The sequence below is a fragment of the Anarhichas minor genome, unplaced genomic scaffold (genome assembly GCF_050575085.1).
Source record: "Anarhichas minor isolate MPS153535 unplaced genomic scaffold, ASM5057508v1 ptg000012l, whole genome shotgun sequence".
Taxonomy (NCBI): Eukaryota; Metazoa; Chordata; class Actinopteri; order Perciformes; family Anarhichadidae; genus Anarhichas; species Anarhichas minor.
Genome location: NW_027466458.1, coordinates 9,476,313 through 9,498,220, shown reverse-complemented (window position 1 = coordinate 9,498,220; position 21,908 = coordinate 9,476,313). Strand labels below are relative to the sequence as shown.

Sequence of the window (21,908 nt, the reverse complement as noted above, 5' to 3'; positions counted from 1 at the left end):
TTTCTCAAACTTCAGCACAAACCCCTCCTCTACTTCCGGTACCTGGATGACATCTTCGGCCTCTGGGACCACACCGAACAGCACTTCCACACATTTTTGGACACTTTAAATGCACATCACCCGAAAATAAAACTCAAACATAACCTTCAACATCTTTCGGTCGAGTTCCTGGACACCAGGGTCTTCTTCCAAGAATCCAGCGACCAGAACAAAACCCTGGCCACCAAAGTCCATTTTAAGGAAACAGACCGCCACGCCCTCCTCTATAAATCCAGCTATCACCCCAAACACACCTACAGAGGTCTCATCAAGTCTCAGCTGATCCGGTTCCACAGGATCTGTACCCTCCCGGGCCACGTGGAGGAGGCAACCAGCACCCTTTTTGGCGCGTTGAGACTCAGGGGTTACTCGAAGCGCTTCCTGAGAACGATTAAGGCGGAGGTCGCCGACACCTTCAGAGGTGGCACTGGCACCCCACAACCACCTGCCCAGTCCCTCGTCCCCTTGATTTTAACATTCTCAGAGGCTACTCATAACCTTCTGAGGACTATCAAGAGCAATTTTCAGGGGACGAGGGAACATTGTGCCGCCCTCGGGGATAGCCGTGTGATCTCCGCCTTTCGTAGAAATAAAAATCTTAAAGACATCCTGGTCCACACTGACCTTAACAAGCAAGGGACCAGGAGGGAGGCGCTTCGAGGTTCGGAGATCGGTTTTATGCGTCTCCCCCACGTTTTTAACCCCCAGAGCAGACTCGGTTTTAACTTGGGGCAGGCCCTGCCATCCACAGCCTCTAATGTAGTTTATGCTCTCAGATGCAGGGCCTGCCACAAACTATACGTGGGGGAGACAAAGAACGAGTTGCACCTCAGAGTCAAACAGCACTTGTACATGATCAATAGTGGGAATGGCACGAGCGTCCTATATGCACATTTTAAACTCCATGGCTCACACGGTCTCCAGAGTGTGGGCCTGGAGAGCAGCGGGCAGTGGAGCAGGGCGCAGCGGCAAGCAGCGGAGAGGAAATGGATCCACAGACTGGGAACTATAGACCCGTATGGGCTTAATGAAAAATATTAACTCCCAGTCTGTTTTTATTGGAGCCTCGCCTGCCTTGCCTTTTCTCAAAAACTTCCCCCCCCCCCCCCCCCTATTATATCTCCACCATGGGATTTCCTTATATACGTGTGTGTGTATTTATTTATTTATTTATTAATATATTTATATTTATCTCACGTGTGGTTTTAATATATTATGCATGGTTTTATTCACCCTTTTAAACTTTTTTAAATTGTATATTATTGTTAAATTATTTATTTATCTGTTTATTTATCTTATCTTTTAATTTATTTATCTATTTTAACTTTCCCCTGGTGGAGACACACCCTTTGTCCTCCCCTCTCCCCACAGGCAGACGAGGCCCACTCTTTTATCCAACGGCGGACGTGGGATGGGGGTATTAGGCATAATTGTACACATTATCTCACTTTTATGCACTTTTTAAGTACTTATGTATTTATTTATGTTTTTATAGTTTTAGAGGTGGTGTGTGTGTGTGTGTGTATATACATTTATTATATGTTAATTTATTTATCTTTTTTCTCTTTTTTAAAAAAGCACTTATTTATCTATTTATCCTTTTTAAAGTTTTAGAGGTGGTGTTTGTGTATATACACTTTATATGTTAATTTATCTTTTTATATAAAATTAATTAATTTACACATTTTATTTATATATTCATTGGGGATTTGTTGTGTATGATTGTGGTTTTTATTCCTTTGTCCCCATGTTTGCCCGTTTTTTAATTCCCCTTCCCCTTTTAACATTTCCTCTCTGCCGGTTCCGCTGTTGGTTGCTCTACTGCCGGGCTGTTTTTAATAAAATTGTCTTGATTGTTTTTTATTTTTTAGGTGTTTTATTAAAGCCTTTTTAAAGGACAGCCCCCTTGTGCCAGTGCCCCTCGTGGCCCTCTTAGGAGGGCCATGCTCCTTACCTAACCTAACCCTAACCCTAACCCTAAACCCTAAACCCTAACCCTAACCCTAACATATTGAGCATTTTTTAAATCCCTTGTCCCAGAAACATCCCAGTTATATTAAAGATACATATGACTTTGTGGATAAAATTAAAACCTTTGACTTACCTCCTGGAGCAATGCTCTTCACGTTGGACGTGGATGCTCTGTACACCAACATAGACACTGAATTGGGCTTGAAAGCAGTAAAAGAGATTTTTAACAAATATCCTGACCCTGATAGACTGGATGAAGCGGTCCTCTCTCTTCTGGAACTGGGGTTGACAAGAAACGACTTTGAGTTTGACTCCAAGTATTATCTACAGGTAAATGGGACAGCTATGGGGAAGAAGTTTGCCCCGGCCTATGCAAATATTTATATGGCGGACTGGGAACAGACTGTCTTCCCCAAATGCTCTAAAACCCCATCATTGTACATCCGTTACCTTGATGATGTTTTTGGAGTCTGGAACCACTCTGAGTCGGATTTTAAACACTTCATCGGCATCCTGAATGGCCATCACGATTCGATCAGTGTAAAATATAACTTACAAACTGACAAGATCGAATTTCTGGATACTGAAGTTTTTATGATGAGGGAGAGTGACGAGGATGGGAGGGGCCGTCTGGGGACGAGAGTATATTTTAAACCAACCGACACCCACGCCTTGTTGCACAAAACTAGTTATCACCCCAAACACACTTATAGGGGAATCGTAAAATCCCAACTAATACGATTTAACAGGATATGCACGAGCCCAGGGGATGTCGATGTGGCAACAAAGATACTCTTTAAAGCCCTTAAAAGTAGGGGCTACGGGAGGACATTTCTTCGCTCCATTAGAACTGGGGTACAACAGAGCCTGCAACAGGTTCAAGCACCTAGTAGAGCGAAGCAAAATGGAAACATCATTCCGTTTGTAACCACATTCTCGTCGGCCTCGTTGAAACTGAACTCCAGGGTCAAGATGCAGTTTAGGAAGCTTCAGAATGTTATTGAGCCCCTGTCGGATTTTAAAATCATTTCAGCTTTCAAGAGGAATACAAACCTCAAAGATCTTTTAGTTCATGCCTCCCTGAAGAGTGGAAAACAGCGACAAAATGACACTCACTTTAGATCAATCAAATACATTACCAACAAATACACGGACCTTGGTGCTCCGGTCTGGCAGGCCTTCCAGCTCGGCTCGTCTAACCTAGTGTATGGGATAGAGTGCAAAATCTGTAATAAATTATATGTTGGACAAACAAAGAACACACTCAAACAACGTCTTCAACAACATATATATTGCATTGATCACCGGGAGAAAAACACGGAATTATATGTACATTTCCGTAGTCATGGCAAAGGTAATTTGATGATCTCGGGGCTTGAGTCTGGGGTGGGGTGGTCGGGAGCCCAGAGATGGGCAGCTGAGAGGCGCTGGATTAAAAAATTAAAAAACTAAAAACAGTATTGCCCAGCGGCCTGAATGAAGCGCAATAAAAATTAGAGTGACTAATCAGGAGTCAGAAGAGGGACTAAGATGACCTTGTGTGCCCGTGCTCTCTGCCTACCTTGTGGTAGGCAGAATACCTATTTTCCCCCACCTAACCCTAACCCTAACCCTAACCCCGTGACCTCCATCAGGTGGTCACGTTTTTACCTAAACCTAACCCTGCCAGTGCCTAGGGGATGAGTTCTTTTAGCTATCCCCCTGAAAAACACCTTCTTTTAAAACTTCAGTATTTAAATTTTTAATTTCTTTTACCCATTTTAACTGATTCTTTTAGAAGGTTGTTTGCTATGGGGGATTTTTAAGCATATTTATGCTGTTTTAAAAGAACACCTGACATCTTTTTAGATAAATATTCCCCTTGTGCCCGTGCCCCCCGTGACCTCCATCAGGTGGTCACGTTTTTACCTAAACCTAACCCCCTAACCCTAACCCTTTTACATGCTGCCCAAAATCCACAAGGATCCAACTAAGTGGAGCAAACCACATGAAATCCCTCCAGGTAGACCCATTGTGTCTGACTGCAGCAGTGAAACATATTACACTGCAGAATACCTGGACTTCTTCCTCAATCCTCTCTCGACCACACACCCCAGTTACATTAAGGACACGTACCACTTTATCAACATAGTAAAAAAACTGCACATTCCTGACAACTCTATTCTGTTTACAATTGACATAGACAGTCTATATACAAATATTGACTTCAAAGAAGGCATGCAAGCCATAAAAAATGCATTTCGGAAACACCCAAACAAAAAAAGACCAGAAAAAGAATTATTACAGTTATTAGAGATTAATTTGACCAAAAATGACTTCACATTTAATGGAGAATTTTTCCTGCAAATTAAAGGTACAGCTATGGGGAAGAAATTTGCTCCCGCATATGCAAACATCTTTATGGCTGAATGGGAGGAGTCAGCCCTAAAAACATGTCCTAAAAAACCTCTGTACTACTACAGGTTTTTAGATGACATCTGGGGGGTGTGGCCTCATACGAGAGAGGACTTTGACACATTTTTGAACACGCTGAATAATCACAGTGAATCAATCAAGCTAAAATCAACCAGCAGTTTGACCTCTGTCGATTTCTTGGACACCACCACTTTTAAGAACGACAGGTTCAAGGAGACCCACACACTAGCGATCAAAGTGTTCTTTAAAGAGACAGACACCCACGCTCCGCTCTACAAAACTAGCTTCCACCCAAAGCACACCTATGCAGGCTTGATTAAGTCACAATTGTTGAGGTTTCACAGAATTTGCACTGAAGAGGAAGATTTTAATTCGGCAGTCAGAGTGCTGTTTCGAGCTTTGTCCACCAGAGGGTACTCTAGGACCTTCCTTAGAAAATGCAGAAGGTCATTTCAGCAAACTAGACCACCAGTAGTAACTTGTAACCTTCCATTTGTGACGACATTTTCCCCGTCAACTGTTGAACTAATTAGACAAAGTAAGAGGAACTTTCAAAAACACATTACAGGAACATCAACATTACAAAACTATAGCATTATTGCTGCATTCAGGAAAAACAAGAATTTACAGGATCTCCTGGTAAAAGCGAAGATTAAACCCCTCTCTGACCCTAAAACCAGAGTACAGGGCCAGTATTTTAAACACCAAAACTGGTTCACTAATCGGTACACAAAAGAGGTCTTTCAGACAATGACCCGTGGCAGTCTAAAGTCAAAAAATTGTATATATCTGATTTCTTGTAAAAAGTGTGGTTTACAGTATGTGGGTGAAACGGGGAACACCATTTCTATTCGATTCACTCAACACAAATATAACATACTGAAGAGGAAAAAGATGGAGACACCTTTTGTGAAACGCTTCCTATTACATGGATGGAAATCTGTTTTAACGACTGTCATTGAGTGTAACCCCAGGTGGAACATTTGCCAGAGGAAAAGGGCAGAAAGGATCTGAATTGCCAGACTGGATACTAGACATCATAAAGGCCTGAATGAGAGGTAGGTGCTTCAGGGTGTGAGGTAGTGATGGACAGCGCACAGATCACTTCGCTGGTTCCCAGCAAAGTGATCACAATCCCCTAACTCCTAACCCTAACCCTTTCAATTCAGGTAAATAGCAGACCACCTCAAGGTGTCACTCAGAAATAACCGGGACATTCTGATGTAGCATTTCAAAATCAAAGCCCTTAAAAATATCATTCATGAGCCAACATCCGTTGAATTTCAGATTAGATTTGAAAGGAAAGGGTCTATACTTACAAATTAATTTCACTTCAGATTAATAGCAGACCACCTCAAGGTGTCACTCAGAGAGAACCATGACATTCTGATGTAGCATTTCAAAATTAAAGCCCTTCGAAGTCTCATTCATGAGACAATTTGTCTAATTTCAGATAAGATTTTAGAGGAAATGGTGCATAGTTACAAAATCCTTTCACTACAGGTTAAACCTTTAAATACTTACCCTTGCCGTGCTGGCATTTTGAGTAGTGATGGCCCGACTTGCGAACATTCAAGTCTCACTGTGAATAAGTGAAGCACCCGAATATAAACGACACAACAAAGACGTTGCAAAGACAGCACAGCTAATTTTTATTTTTTTTCTAAATGACGTTGAAGAAAATGGCGGACATGCACATTTAAAAGTTCAAAGTTGAGGCGATTAAATTTTGAGTCTTTTTTTAATGTTTATTTTTCATCTTTAACATCTTACATTCTTTTTGAAGGTTTATATATCACTCATTGTCAGAAATGAGGTGTGTGATTATGTTATTAGGTTTTGACAGCACCTTCAAGAACAAAATTACTTAATTGGTACAGTAAATATGTCTGATTTTCAGTATGGGTGGAGTCAACAATGCCCTGAACACATCTGCATCAGTCATTGTTTGGAATTATTGAGAAGATACTTGTTATAACACTTCAAATATTCACATATTAGATATTTTCTTGGTACAAATGTATGACTTTTACTTTGAAATATCTCTTAACTGGTACAGTAAATATATCTGATTTTCAGTATGGGTGGAGTCAACGATGTCTTGAACACATATACATCAGTCATTGTATGGAATTATTGAGAAAATACATTTTATAAAACTTCAAATATTCAGAAATGTACCTGTTTCTCGGTACAAATGTATGACTTTTACTTTGAAAGATGTTACAACCCAGCTCAAAGGCTGCAACATAAGGGAGACAGGACAAGTGGTAAAAGTAATAAATATACATTTATTTCAAGAACAAATAACCAAACTAAACAAACAAAACAAATAAGCAGCCGTGTCATCCAAAGAAGGGGCAGCAAAGAAGAGGACCCCAGCCAAAGAAGAGAGAGCCTTTATAGCTTGGACCAAACTAGGCTCAGGTGTCGCTCATCAGTGGCCGATTAACATCCTGAAAGACAGACAGCAAACAGGACACAGACCCCTAATGGAAGGGAGGGGTCATCACAAAGATCTCTTAATTGGTACAGTTAAATTGTTAAATTTTCTGTATATGTATAGTCAGAGATTTCCTCAACTTGTATGTAAATATTGAGAAAAAACGTTTTATAGCACCTCAAATATTTAGTTATTCGATATTTCACAGTACAAATGTATGACTTTTACTTTGAAAAGTCTCTTAATTGGTACAGTAAAAATGTCTGATTTTCAGTATGGGTGGAGTCAACAATGCCCTGAACACATATACATCAGTCATTGTTTGGAATTATTGAGAAAATACTTTTTATAGCACCTGAAATATTTAGTTATTAGATGTTTTCTCAGTACAAATGTATGACTTTTACTTTGAAATATCTCTTAATTGGTACAATAAAAATGTCAGATTTTCAGTATGGGTGGAGTCAACGAAATCTTGAAGACATATACATCAGTCATTGTATGGAAATATTGACAAGAATATTTTTATAGCCCCTTAAAAATTTCAGAAATTAGCCATTTGAAGGTACAATTTCAGTTCAGTCTGTACTTCATAAAATATCTTAATTGGTACAGTTAACATGTTTGATTTGTGTTTGGATGTGGTCAGAAATGTCCTGAACGCATACATATCAGTCAGTCAGATATTAGTCATTTAATTATCTTTCCAGCAACCCTCAAATCAAAGAATAAAGACACTTCATCCACAATTTAGTTGTATTTTTCCTTTAACTCACGAGATGCAGGTAACATGTTTTATACTTAATGTAAATATAATTAATTTAATCTTATTTCCACATAATGAAATTTGTATATACGCTTAGTTGACATCTTATTTTGAAAGCCGGATGTTGTCTCACGTTAATCCCTCCGCTAAATTTGCAAAGTCCTTCGCTCGCTCCCGATCTGTTCCGTTTGAATGCGTTTACCGTGAATTTCAGCATATAGGTGCACTAAAATTCAAGTGTCTGCTGAGTTGACCACGGAGATCTGAGTGTCTGAGTTCACTGCGGTAAAATACGTCGGGTGACCTTTGCATTTGAAGCATGAAAACAATGGGTACATCCCAAGTCTCTTAATTGCATCCCCGTTTCCCTCACTTGGGTCCTTTCCTTGCGTCTTAGTCCCTCCCACCAGGGATGCATGGAGGAAACCATGCGAGGAGAGAGGAAACGAGGAAATATGTTTTAAGAGACATGAGACGTCCTTTCCTCAGTTGCGTCACGTGAAGCGACGTCTGTTTCTGATGACGGTGGCTGATGATCACAGCTGGATCAGCTGGCAGTCGGCTTTAACAGCTGGAGAGACTTTTTAGAACGTTGTGTCTGTTCACATGATCACTGTACTTAATAATAGTAACTAACAAAGACACACAGTAATCACCACTGTAGAGGTGGTTTCTCTCTGTAGTCTGTTAACAAACTGTGTCCTGTGTTCTGTTTATAAGCGCAGGATCGAGGAGCGAGGAAATGACAATTAAGAGACTTGAGATGTACCCAATGTGTGGTCGCACGAGAGAGCCTGTCCATCAACAGCGCGTCTCGTGCTTACCTGAAGTATATGCAGCAACACCGGAGCAGACATTTGGTTACAACCTCGGCTTCCCAAGACGCCTGTATGAGCTGAAATGAAAACTAATAAAATAATATGTCTAAAACAAAACTCAGACTTCCCCGGTGTGATAGCCAGACTGTAGGTGGCTGTAGCGGGGAGCACGAGCCTGAGTGTTGCCAGATTTGAAGATTTCACGTAAATCAGTTTAAAAAGTGGGCGCGATATAGCTGTCATATACTGTACAGTCGTAACGAAGTACATTTACTTGACTGTACTTAAGTGCAATCTTGAGGCACTTGTACTTTACTTGAGTATTTCCATTTTCTCCTACTTCATACAACCTTTCAAATGTTGTACTTTTTACTCCAGTATATTTATTTAATGAATTCAGTTACTTGTTACTCTACAGATTCAAATCATATGATTCAAATTATTAATACAAGATATTATCAACAAATGAAATCTCAGATATTATTGTAGGTAAAGCTACACAACACTATATAAAGTTCTAATAATTGGCACTACCGTTAATCAGGATAGTTGTTGTTGTTGTTATTCAGCGGGTCATATTTTTATTATTATTATTTTATCATGTGTGTTTCATTTTCCATCTTGTTTTCCTGTTTTATGTTCATTCTATATTTTCCCTGATTGAAGAGGAATTTTTGCTGCATTTCGTCTTCTTATTATATAATGATTAGAATCCAATATTGTAATACACATCTTTCTGAAATGGGCCATCCTGCGAGTATTATGAACGTTTAACTTCTCTCTTGGTGGGAAATATCTATGACAATTATGTACCATTTGACTCCAAACTTTTTTAAATTTCCTCCTTAGTTGCCCTTTAGAGCACAATTAACCCTCTGCTTCTCTGTTTTGATAGATCATTCTCACCTGACAAAGACCTACACAAGGCCAGATTAACCTGCTAGGAGGTTCCTAAAGAAAATGTAGCTTTGGGGTCATATATTGGCCCCCTGATTCCTCAAACTCTGTTTGACAATTATTTAATGTGGTAATTTGAAATATGCAGCATGCAGGAACGATATCAACTTACATAAGAAAGATATTATTTAGATTTTGACAAGGGACCCCTGTGCAAGACTGTGTCCAAAATTAGATGGAAATGCAGGAGCAACCTAACCCTAACCCTAATTGCCACACAGCGAATTTAGGTTTTTAGACTTGAAGTTTTTGCAGCTCTACTAACAACAGGACCTGGCAACCCTGACCCGTCGCAGTGTGATGTCATTGGTCGACTAATAAAGACGTAGCAAGCATAGAAATAGAGCAGGTAGATGATGCAACACCATTTAATGGCTGTCATCCTATGTGTTTTTATTTTAATTTTTAGGAAAGCCCCTAAAAGTGTTTGGACTTTCTGCTGTCTCAAAATACAATACGAATATGGCATATTTTTATATATATATTAGAGTTTAATTGAAGTAATTAAAATTAATGTGCGGGTCACGATGACATGAATTTGAGTGTCCTGTTTTTTTTTCACACAGAAAGTTATCATCATTAACATACATTAACAGTACATTTAAAATACTGCATCAAAATAATGGTGTAATTTTCCAACTGATTTATTTTCTATCTAACCTAACTCTAGCAGCAATGCTGCAGCCAGCTAGCAGAGCGGACAGCCCGCAGAAAAGCAGAGAACGGCCACAGAAACATGGATCTAATCAGTAAACCAAGGAGCAAGTCGATTGTGTGGCTGTATTTCGGCTTGAAAGCAGACGATAAGGGACAACCTCTGAACTCTGGGGAGGCCATTTGTCGTTTGTGCCGAAAAATAGTACTTGCTAAAGGTGGAAATACCACGAATTTAAGAAGTCATCTGAGACGTCGACATCGTGCTGATTTCTTCGAGAACATTTCTTCCACGACATCTGGAGTTTTGTTTGAGGCTCAAGGTACACACATTTCAGCGCTTTCACTGCAATAATTGCGAATCTAAAGGGTGCATTAAGAGTCTTGTCGCTTTGGCCGCCTTTGCGACTTTACTACATTCATCCACCCCCTTTACCGACAACATACAATTGCAGTGGGGCACTGTAATGGGGTTCATACAGTTGCATTTGAATGGTAGCAATTAAAGACCACACGATAGCATTATAACTCATGGTACTTTATATAGGGGAATGTGTAGACAGGCAGATGTCGGTGCATTAAGTGTGTCACTTTAAATGCAACATTCAATTCCGACCATGCGTTGAGATTGTATCAGACATTCAAAGAGTCTATATCATCAAGATAGATTACACTCGAGCGTCATGTAAGTAACACCGATCAGCGAGTTTCTAAGTATAAGTGTCTTTAAACAGGGTGGTTATCTCATGTCAGGTTCTTTCATTACAATTTCCACGCATGTTACGGGCTTCGGTGTTCATTTGTAACAGTGTAGCGCCATTTCCACCTAGAAATGCTTGTACGTATGCGCTAAAGAGACGACGGCGCTAGAAGTCTGTTTTACGGCAGTATTGTTGTTACCATGGTATCACCAAAACAGTCATGCACGTAACGTTTGCCCATTGGAAGGAACTGAATGTAACATTTGGGAATGTTTTCTAATATATAATTTGGTAAGGAATATGTTTCCATGGACCCGCCGTTATGATATGTCGTAATACATAACACTTGCTGTGGTTGGTGCAGTCAGAGCCGCCATCTTTAGCGTTTTAAAATGAAGCAATAAGCCACGAGAGGCCGTGGTTTACAATTATTTTTCAACAGCTTAAGGGCGTTGTGAGGCACTACGCGGAGCGGACTGCGGTTGGTGCAGTCAGATCGCCATCTTTAGCGTAAATCCCTAACACCGTCTCTTCAATACAAGCTGATAAACACTGTGGTATAATCGCCATATAGCACCGAAACCTCAGCACTTGAGCGGTATCACTCCGCTTTGTTTACATGGCCAAATACTAACACCTGTGCTCGCCTCACTTGAGTTTTAAAGCAGCTACCTTGACAGCTGGTGGAGCTAACAGCTAACACTATGAATGCAGACCTGAATGATTCTCGTGGAAAATTGGATTGGTTTGAGCCCGATATGAAAACTAAAGAGGCGATCATTAAAGAAGAGGATGAATCACAACACGGGGAAGAGTGTGAGTTAAATGCCACTGACATTTCCAGACATGCAATGGTATCGGACTTGGAACTGGATGAACTCGAGGACAGCAGGACTGAAAGTAAGCTGACAAAGAAGCAGACATTGTGGGCTGTGAATTGCTTCACTGGCTGGTTGGAGTCCCAGGGGCTGCAGATGGACCTACCTACAGTGGAGAAGACTGAGCTGAACGGACTGCTCAGACACTTTTATGGATCGGTACGAAACAGCAAAGGAGAACTCTATGGGATTGCTAGTTACATCGCACTGAGAGCTGGTCTTAACCGTTACTTCAAAGAGCGTCCCGTCAGCCGCCCTGTGAGCCTAATGAAAGATACAGAGTTCATCTCAGCCAACAAGGTGTTCTTGGGAGTGCTCAAGAAAATTAGAAAGTCTGGTCGAGACATAACATTACACCATCAGGCACTGTCTCCTGATGATATCCGCACCCTTAGGCACTCCCGTGCGATGGACACTGGCACTCCAAGGGGTCTTCTGAACAAAGTCTGGTTTGATATCCAGGTATATTTCGGCCGCAGAGGGAAGCAGGCCAACAGGAATCTAAAGCCAGATTCATTTGTAATCAGAAAAGACAAGAGAGGACTGAGATACTGCACTTCATTCTTTGGTGACGAGACAAAAAATCCTCCCAAGAAGGACAGATGCTCTATGTTTGAGAAACCAGGCAGTGAATTCTGTCCTATCACTTCTCTTTTAAAGTACCTCAGCAAGCTCCCATCCAACGCAACAGCCCTTTACTTGCAGCCTAAGAAAGATTTTGTAGATGAAACTTGGTACAGCCACACCCCATTAGGAGTCAATTATCTGGGTTCCATGTTATCTCGCATGTCTAAAGAAGCCGGCACATCTGTCATCTATACCAATCACTGCATCAGAAGCACACCATTTCACCAACTATGTGGCACGGGACTGGAGGGAAGAGAAATTATTCCTGTCAGCTTGCACAGGTGGGATGAGTTTATTCACCTGTCGCCATATTATTTTACATTTATCCCATTACACCTGCTGAAATTACTTTCATATAATTTTTTACAAACAGGTCTGAAACCTCCATTCAAAGTCACCAGATGCCGTCTGTCGGGAGCCATAAGCCACGGAGCAAGATATTGCAAGAGAGCAATTCAGCTGGCCCAGCAGGTCTGCCACCAAACAAGTGGGCACCCTTAACAGAAGTTCAGTCAAGCACACACTGCTGCAATGGATTCATTGTCTTAGTAATGACAGTCTGACTGAAATGTTCAGATAGAGGTCTACAGAAAGTCTGAATGATTGAACATGATACTAGAAGCTATAAAAAGCTACGTTTTGCTTGGTGGGGGAACAAAATAAAATTAATCAAAACAAACTCAAAATGTTGTGTACTTACTATAATTGAATCTGTCTGATGTAGTATAGTATCAATCACATTCTAATGTTGTAACATTCTCCAAAGGTCTCGTCTTTATTTCCTCTGTTGCTTAAACCCGTACAACAGTAAACATGCTCCGGATTGTCAATAAAATATCTCAACTATATTCCATATTTGACAAAGTTTTTCTCTATTTCTTTGCCTCTGCAGGTTTGGATTCAAACCATGAAGAATTCTTTGAGGATGTTCCTTTTCTTCAGGCTCCTTCAAACACAAACTACGTCCCAGATGCTGTTTTGCCGCCTGGAGAGCCGTGGCTCCACGGCGGCCCCTCGCGGGCGGCGCTGTCCCTGCCCTCCTGCTTGTTCCTGTGCGGGGATGTTGGGTCTGGGATGTCTGGTCCTGGATTTTCTGGCGAAGAGCAGATGGGAGAGATGAAAGTGTACGCCAAGTGTCACCTTCAGCAGGGCGTCATGTTTGGGCCGTATGTCGGAGAAATGTGCAGAGGACAAATGCCGACCAACCTCAAATACGCCTGGGCTGTAAGTACACAGGTTTAAACAGACATAAAGGTAGTTTAAAATCAAGTTATAGGGAAAACATTATGGGTTTTGTACTACAATCACATTTGTAGTCCATGATGTAATTTGTTACTTGTGTTGATAACCAGCAGGAATTCTATATAGATTTGGTCTTAACACATACACGTTGCTCCCATCTCCAGATCAGGGACGATACTGCTTTTATCTACGTTGATGCTTCTGATGAAAGCAAATCTAACTGGATGAGGTGGGCCGTTCTTACTGATTCAAGTAGTTTCCTTTCTCGCTCCTGTTTTTTTGTTTTTATAGATATTTTTTTTGTTTTTGCAGTCAATCAGAGCGCTTGTCTGACTGATTGTCTTTTTCTTTCCTGGTCACAGTTACAAACTATACATGTTCGCTCTATGTTTCAGGTATGTAACATACACCAGCAGGGAGGAGGGACACAACCTGGTCATCTTCCAGTTCTACCGCCACATCTACTACAAGGTTTCCCAGCCCATTACGGAGGGAGCAGAGCTAAGGGTCTGGATCGGCAAAGATTATGCCACCTTGCTGGGCCTCGGTATGGGTAAGTTCATTCACTCAAGCATGGAATGACGTGGTAGAAGCAAACTTTCAGATTTATATTAGTTTTTATTTACTTCCACATACATTTTCAGCTGACAGTAGACTTTTGTTTTTGACGGGTGGTATACAGGTGACAATGTGAAATGTGAAGTTGGAGACAAAGAGACAGTCCTGCGCCTTCTGCAAGACATACAATTGGTTACCCTCCCCGAGCCCAGCAGCTCTTCCCTTTGGTCCGACCACAGCCAATCACAGAGCCCCATGCTTGTCATCAGTGACGTGACAACAATGTCAAACCCAGACGCAGCAAGTGATTCGGGTATAATTTCCGGCTCTGCCTTCCCCTCCTCCCTGATCTCCTTGCCGTCCCCGAACTCTCATTCATTCGAAAAATATGATTTTATGCCTGGAACTGAGAGACTGCTGAGTAACCCAAATGCCACACAGAACAGCCCGTGGTACTTTTTTGGGTTGGAGCCGGACCCCACCGGTCGGCCTCTAGACCGTTGCACTGCAGTGTGTAAGCTGTGTGTGGAACATGTGGGCTGTGGAGGAGGAGCAGCAGATCTCCAAAACCATCTGACTAGCAAGCACCACATCAGACCACCACGCGACGTTACCAAGGATCGGAGTTTTCCGACAATAGGTAACTATTACTGTACGTAAAAAGTACACCTGGATGATGGGAATGTCTTTTGTTCTTAAAGTATCTGATGATGAGACTAGATGGAAAGTCAAGGAATCACCAAAGTTATTAGGATTCATCATATTGGAATCATGAAGATGTGTTCTACATGTTATGACAATACATCAAATAGTTGTAAAGATCAGAGCTTTCCATAAGAGCCAGCTGTCAGCCAAACAGCCAAGTTCTCATTTAATTCTAGCCGGCTGCTTTATTATTTACATTCTTGATTCTAATGAAGTAGTTTTGATTTAAAAGTTGTGATTCACTCTGCGTGTACATTTTAAGACCACTAGCTTTAAAACAGTGTGAGCATGATGATAGAGAAACATGCCTGTCTCTATCAGTCCCGCCTCCACATGTTCTGTATGAATGTGTGTGTGCGTGCGCTCAGCTGAGAGGTTGTGTCCTGTCGAGTGGAGAGCAAAGAGTTGTTTGTGTGTGACAAATACTAGCAAAATAATTGATTAGAATTGGTTAGCATTCATCCTCTGGGGACCATGAATGTCTTCAAATATTTCAGTCTGGACAAAAGTCGTGGACCAACCAGGCCGCTAGCATGGCTAAAAATAAGACCCGAGTTCAGGAACCAGAATTTTCCTTTTAACCAACCTGAAGCTCTTTTGTTGTTCAAAATGGTCGAAATGTGAGTCAAAAACTATTTCTCAAACAAGCAGATGTACAGGTTTAACCTGTAAACTGGTATCTAGTGTAGTACAAGACAGATTTTGAAAAATGTGTCAAACTGTTGATTTGTCTTTTTTCACTAAAGGTCAGCAACGCTCACAGCCAGCGATGGGTAACAGCGGTTTGGTCAGCACACTCCCCCTGGTATTCTCCGCTCATGTGACCGATGCCATCTCCAACTTTCTCATTATGGATCTCCAGCCCCCAGCTCTGGTAGAAGGGGACGGCTTTAAACAGCTGATCCACACCCTCCTGCCCTCCTACAAGGAGCTGCCTTCACCGTGGCAGCTCGAGAACCTCCTGAAAGAACATCACACCAAAGGCAAGACGAGCCTGGCTCAGCTGCTGAGGAAGAAAATGGGAAGCAGCAATAACGTGGACTACACTGCTCCCATGCAGTTCGAGTCCAGGAGACGTGGGCGACCTCCCGGCCATCGGAAGGAAGTGCCTCACTTTGTCACTTTAAGTGTGGATGTTTGGTTGCACAACTGGCAGGGCAACACTGAGAGGTACCTCACCCTCTGGGCACATTACGTAGACTGCAATTTTAGTTTTCAAAACCTGGCACTGGCAACCCAAAGACTGACAGAGGGTGGTGTTAAAGACTACAGCCTTCAAGCAGTGGAAGCTCAAGTAAAAGTGATGGCCCAGGAGTGGGGAATCTCCATGCCTAATCTGGTCTTGCTGGGAGGGGAGGTAAGGAACAAGATGAGACTGGGGCCAATTAAGAGCGGCAAAGGTGGAGAGGCTGCAGGAAGCGTTCCTCACCCAAACTCAACAACGTTTCTCGAGAGGGACGACACTGTCTCACCCGAGGAACCACATGGCTTGGAGCATGGCCATTCTAGTGAAGGACTAGCATCTGTGCCATGTTTCTTCAGCGCTGTGCAAGGCTGCATTGAGGAAGTGATGTCACACTCTGTCATCTCCAAGACCCTGAGTCAATTCCAGGGTGTTCTCGCTACCCTGTTCATGCCAGCTGCTCAAAACAAAGGCCTGTATCAGTACCCCGCCCACAGTCTGTTGCAGACCCTGAAGAAACAAGAACAGGCGGAGCTGAAGTCCTGGGCTCACAGCCGGCCTGCATGGAATAAGCTGTACCCTCTGCTGAGCATGCTCATCAAACATAAAAGCCTTTTCTGTGATATGCTAAAAGAGATTAAAAGTGAGAGCTTGTCTAAAGAAGACACTGTTTCAAAATCCAGTTCGTCTGGCAGCTGCTACGCTAACTCCACGTCCTCGGCAAGCTTTACGACTTTGCGATCTGAATGGAAGGTTGCGGAGGAGCTGTGTTTAGTCCTCAAACCTCTGGACGTGGCGTGTCGAACTCTTGCCAAGGAGGCATTCCCCCGTCTGTCCCTAATCAAACCCATTCTCACAGGCCTGCTCTCCCGCCACCTCGTGCTGCGGACGGGAGATTCGTCGGCCATCCTAAAGGAAGTGAAGAGGATGATGAGGCGGAACTTGGCGAGCTGCTATGAAAACCCTGTCGTCAACAGAGTTCTGTGTGTTGCATGTTCCCTCGATCCCCAGTTCCATGGGTTGGGCTTCATGGAGGACAAGGTGAGCCGTAAATTTAAAATGCATTGACTTCTTTCGTAACCCTTAATCTTAAATTACTGTGGCTATGAAGATCTATACGGTTGGTTTTACTTGATTTAAAGTAAGTTAAATTAACCGTCTGGCTACTGTTGGATGTCTCAACACAAGTAGTCATAAAATAACTTTTCCTGAGTAATGTGCAGTCTAAAATCTGCAAATTATGATTTACATCTAGAACACCGATCAAAGAAGAAGTATGTTTGACAATGAATCTGTGCTGGAATTTGATTCCAGCTTTGAGTCCTTTTCAGTTTTCAATACTTTTTGCTATGGACACATTGCAGTCGGTACCAAAACATTGAGGTTTGACATCCCGTCATCTGAATAGCACATACCACTTTAAAGCATAGTCACACATGCAAGTTTGATACTGAACATTTCGTTAAAGCCAGTGTTTTAATGGGCCTCGCTGCCCCTCGCTGTATATGTCAGTTTCTTTTGTGATTTCCATTTTGTTTTAAAATGCATATGAATGAATGTGTTTTCTGTTTTCCTGCTAATGTCCATTTGTGGTGCTAATGTGCTTGAACGTCATTGGTCGGGAATACTAATCACTTTCACCTTTGAGGCTGCCAACCTGATCTGTTGTTCAAAATCCTTATACTGTATGCAACATGACTAATCCCCTCCGTCATACCCAATCTCTCTGATAATAATGGGTAAAGTGAAGATCGCTCACAATTAAATCTTTTGGTGTGATTGGCTTTAAGGAACAGAAAGCCACCTTTGAATGGCTGAAGAAAGAGGCCGTCAGGATTGTGAAGGAGGACGGGAGGAGAAGTCAGAAGCAGAGCAAGAGAAGCTCCTCACCTGGGTCACCAGAGTCCGAGAGTGACTTCCTACGGAGGAGCAAGCGCCTCAAAGAATCCCGCCCAATCAACTTCAGAGAGATAGAAGATGCAGATGAAGAGAGTGATGCAGAGGAGGCTGATGAAAGCGAGCTGGCAGATCCAGGCCCTCAGGGCGGACTCTCTGGTATGGAGTTCCTCCTGGGAGACCTGTTCTGCTCTGCCCCCAAGAGCAGGCAGAGCTCCGTGGAGGAGTCTGTAGACATGGAGATGTCTGTCTTCAGAGCCGACAAGGGGGCTTCACTGGGAGTGGAGCCCCTGCAGTGGTGGAGGACGAAGGCAGTGCAGTTTCCACTGTTGGCCACAGTGGCACGGGCCTACCTGGCTGCCCCGGCAGTGGCAGGTAGCGCTGCACTAGACTTTGCGCAGGAAGGAGCGTTAGCCACGCACAAGAAGAGAGCCAACATTCCCCCAGAAAGTTTGGACTCTATCTTGTTTCTGCACCTCAACCACATGCCCACCACTGAGAGCGAGCCAAAAGCAGTTAGGAATGATGACAAAAACTGTGGGATATAAAAGGTCCCATTCTCACACAAACCACATTCATTCCTTTTTTCAAAGGCTTTGAATTTAACCCTCTCGACTACGTGTATGACATTTATCCTCCTTGTCCAGCAAAGATTTAACATTACACTAAAGAGAAGAAAGAAAAAACATTTTGTACTGCGTCTAGTTTGGACTGTTCTTCTGATCAACTTTTAACTTTTTTATATCATGTATGAATTACCTTGTAGCGCCTAGTGCCTTACCTCTGTTGGACACAATTATACCCTAATGCTAACTTCTAACATAAAGCTGTGATTTAGAGTGTGTAGATTGTCAAAACATAAATAAGTCCTCCATGGTAGCATTGTGTAAAACTGTTACCATGTGTCGTTGCTTTCAGACTCATTCTTTTGTTTTATGAATCAGTATATCATGAAAGAAGACTCCAAAGACTGAATACCAAATGCTACTTGTTTCGAACATAAGTTGCTAATTCATTTGAATTTTAGAGAGACATTGTTCACTTGTTGTTACTGCTGTAATTCTGAAGGTAATTTGTTTTATTTTTAATAAATAATGTTTGACTCACCAGATGCAGACTTGTGACGTGTTGGGAAGGTTACTTCTGAAAAGTAATTACAAAATGTTAATTACCCTGTTGAAAATGTAACGTCACTATTTGAATTACTTCATGAAAGTAATTTAAATTATTAAGTTTGATTTATTTTCTAACAAATGTTTCAAAGTGGCAATAAAGCTGAAAAGTCCTAAAGACATCAACTTAAACCAGGCAGTGTAAACCTCACAACAGTACTCGACTCTGATTACGGTGAAACCTTTTATTAAAAATAACGAATTAAAAGTGGAACAGAGCTACAGCATGAATGCTACATTCTACATGAGCTTTTTTTAATTGAAAATATATTCGAGTGTAACCCCTTTTTAATCGATATTTGTATTAGTAATTCATTTAATTAAACTTTTTCCCAGTAACCGATTAGAATTGCTTTTATTTTGTAATTGAATTACGTAACTCCGTTACATGTAACAAGTTACTCCCCAACACTGTGGGTACAAGCCTGCCATTCACCTTCCATCTTTTCTGTAAGGGCTGCCCAAGACCACGGTGATTGGTTCAAAGAAATGCAAACAAGCCAGAGCGGTTTGTTTTTCTTCTTCTATTGAGAGCGGTCTAGCTATGTCAGACTATGTTTAATGAAACCTAAACATAAAAAACCCATCTAGTATGATGCATACATTCAGCAATACATTCTACACTGTTAACACAATGGATGAAGCTTATTAGCACAATGTCTGTATTGCTGTAGACTGTGATGTACTTGAAGTCTTTGCATATTTCATATTCATGCAGAAAACAGTCACATACTTAAAAAAATAAAATATATAAATTATGATCTGTTTATAAACACAGCGTACAGTTCAATAGTATTTGTACTGTACAAATATGTGGCCGTATATGCAGTATACAGCATATTAAAGCTAGTGTTGCCCAGTCAATAAAACAGTTATTTAATAACACACTTATTATTGAATTATTAATACTGTTAGACATGTTGGAGTGTTTTGCAAAATTGTGAATGCTCTCTACACGGAATGCCCTGGTTATTAGGTGTTAACAAGCACCGTACTGCTGCTCAGTAAAACAACTAATAAAAAATTTAGAAAAACAAAAATGATACCGAGAGAGGCATAGGACTCTGTGTCTCTTGTAAGATGTCACCTGCTGCACGTGCAGTTACGACATACACACACACGTTAGCGGGGCTTGTAGGTACTTTCCGGGGGACGGAACAGGGTGACGTGATGTTTTCACACCCTTACACAGAGTTTCACACAGGATGCAACACCTGCTGATGTTTGCATTCTGCATTAACCCTTTAGCTTGTCAACCATATATATGAGAATACCCTGGTATTCATTTTACGCTGGGCAAAAAGGTGTATTATGTTTTATATCATGTATTGTTTGTATTATCCTGTATCCCTGTAACCTGTTGGAACATACGCTGATGTATATGTATCTGAATGTTATCATCAACCAGTAGTTCTTCATCTATTTTGGGAACTCAGAGAGAAGAGGTCTCCTAATTAGCCTCTTAAGCTCGGGCCCTATTTGTAGGCCTCTGCTTGAAAATGGCATACCCATACTAAGGAGACCACAGTTCTGTAACTACAAGGTCTATTTTAATAATTTTTGATGCTGTAATCAGATAACACTTTGAGATTGTTCAGATGGGTAAATATTCTGTATATGTTGCTGGTTAATATAGTGCATGATATGATATTACACAGCTCAAATTGAAAATATTCAGGTTCGCCTGAAAAAAAAACACTTTTATTGATATTATGTTTTTGAAATAATGCAGCTGGCTGCCTAAAACTCTCCCAAATCATAGCACAACCGATCAGTAGTTGTTGAATAAAGGTTAAAGTGGGATAAAGTGAAGAATAAGAGGCTTTAGTACAGAGAGGTCACGCGAGGTCGTCATTTTCGAACCAGCTGTTGCAGCTCTTACATTGTACTTTTATATACTATATAACTATATATTTAGCTTTTTTTAATCACTCATATTATTCAATACATCCAAATACAGCCGTTAGAAATCATTTTGACAGCAAGGGTCCTCTCAGAGCATGTTTCTGGCTGTCATCCATAGGATTTTCTCAGTTGATCTGTGTGTATGGGGCTGTAGCTCAGCCTATCATCGGTCGATTTCAGTCAATGAGCCCGCCTTCGACGCGTCAGAGTCTCAGGAATGCATGCGTCGAAGCGGGTGTTGATTGACAGATTTTTCAGCGAGTAAAGTTGCAAGAAGTGCCGCGTCTCCCCGAGTGTAAATTTCCGTTAGCCGGAAGTCTGACCACTCGCCCATGGTGGATTGACCCCCCTTCCACAGGAAACAGTTCACAGGAAGACAGGATGCAGTTGCCAACAATGATTCTAGCTTAGAACCGGATAATTTTCGATGTTATTGTCCTAATTTTTCATAAAAGGTGACCAAAAACCAACGATTTTTTTCGGCGAAGACCACTGCCATGGTACCGTTGTCCACTCACAGCTTTCTACTGGTTCCACGGAGAGAAAAACCGAAGGTATTTATGCGTTCGCCGTCGAATGCTAAAGCTAAAAAATGCATTGCTTAGCTCGGTAGCCGTTAGCTTTGTGGTCCAAAATCGATGTGCAGTTAAATATGAGGGCGATTTTTGGCCACAAATTCGTCCTTTTATGCCACATTCTCTAGATGCTTATATTAGTAGTCTGTTGTTTGGAGTGTGTAAGAAGTGACTTATATGATAGTGTTGCCCATACGTTGCTGTTTAATCCGGTAAAAAAAATGTACAAATCCACAATATTTAGCGAACAATAACATTATCCGAACAATATTTTCAGGGGGGCTGAGCCCGATAGCCCCCAAATTCGGGGGCGTCGTGTGCAAGAGGTTTTAAGGGGGAGATCTCCCAGCCCCTGTGGTAAGTTGACGGACCTCCAGCACGGCACACGACTGATGCATACTTT

The 21,908-nt window shown here is 41.7% G+C and overlaps 1 protein-coding gene and 1 long non-coding RNA gene across 4 annotated transcripts; one reads left to right on the top strand and one right to left on the bottom strand.

The window, feature by feature from the left end:
- Positions 1-6,696: 6,696 nt before the first annotated feature.
- LOC142948680 (uncharacterized) lies at positions 6,697-8,602 on the bottom strand. The gene is made up of 2 exons (XR_012953534.1): positions 8,459-8,602; positions 6,697-6,914 (listed from the first exon to the last, which is right to left on the bottom strand). It is a non-coding gene; the product is annotated as an uncharacterized LOC142948680 (long non-coding RNA).
- Positions 8,603-10,109: 1,507 nt separating this feature from the next.
- LOC142948586 (uncharacterized) lies at positions 10,110-18,962 on the top strand. 3 transcript variants are annotated; one of them, XM_076090711.1, is made up of 8 exons: positions 10,244-12,550; positions 12,643-12,740; positions 13,162-13,493; positions 13,676-13,740; positions 13,907-14,064; positions 14,194-14,709; positions 15,521-16,998; positions 17,748-18,962. In XM_076090711.1, exons 1-8 carry the CDS (start codon positions 11,469-11,471, stop codon positions 18,399-18,401), a joined length of 4,383 nt encoding a protein of 1,460 aa, XP_075946826.1. In that variant the 5' UTR covers positions 10,244-11,468; the 3' UTR covers positions 18,402-18,962. The 3 variants fall into 3 exon arrangements, with proteins under 3 accessions (XP_075946827.1, XP_075946826.1, XP_075946828.1); XM_076090712.1 differs by lacking the exon at positions 12,643-12,740 and having other exon boundaries at positions 10,110-10,386; XM_076090713.1 differs by lacking the exon at positions 12,643-12,740 and having other exon boundaries at positions 10,244-10,748.
- The last annotated feature ends 2,946 nt before the right edge of the window (positions 18,963-21,908 follow it).

Coding starts and splice junctions, on each gene's coding strand:
- LOC142948586 (XM_076090711.1), top strand. CDS start 11,469: ATGAATGCAGACCTGAATGATTCTCGTGGAAAATTGGATTGGTTTGAG. Junction 12,741..13,161: donor CAATTCAGCTGGCCCAGCAG/GTCTGCCACCAA, acceptor TTGCCTCTGCAG/GTTTGGATTCAAACCATGAA. Junction 13,741..13,906: donor AGCAAATCTAACTGGATGAG/GTGGGCCGTTCT, acceptor TCTATGTTTCAG/GTATGTAACATACACCAGCA.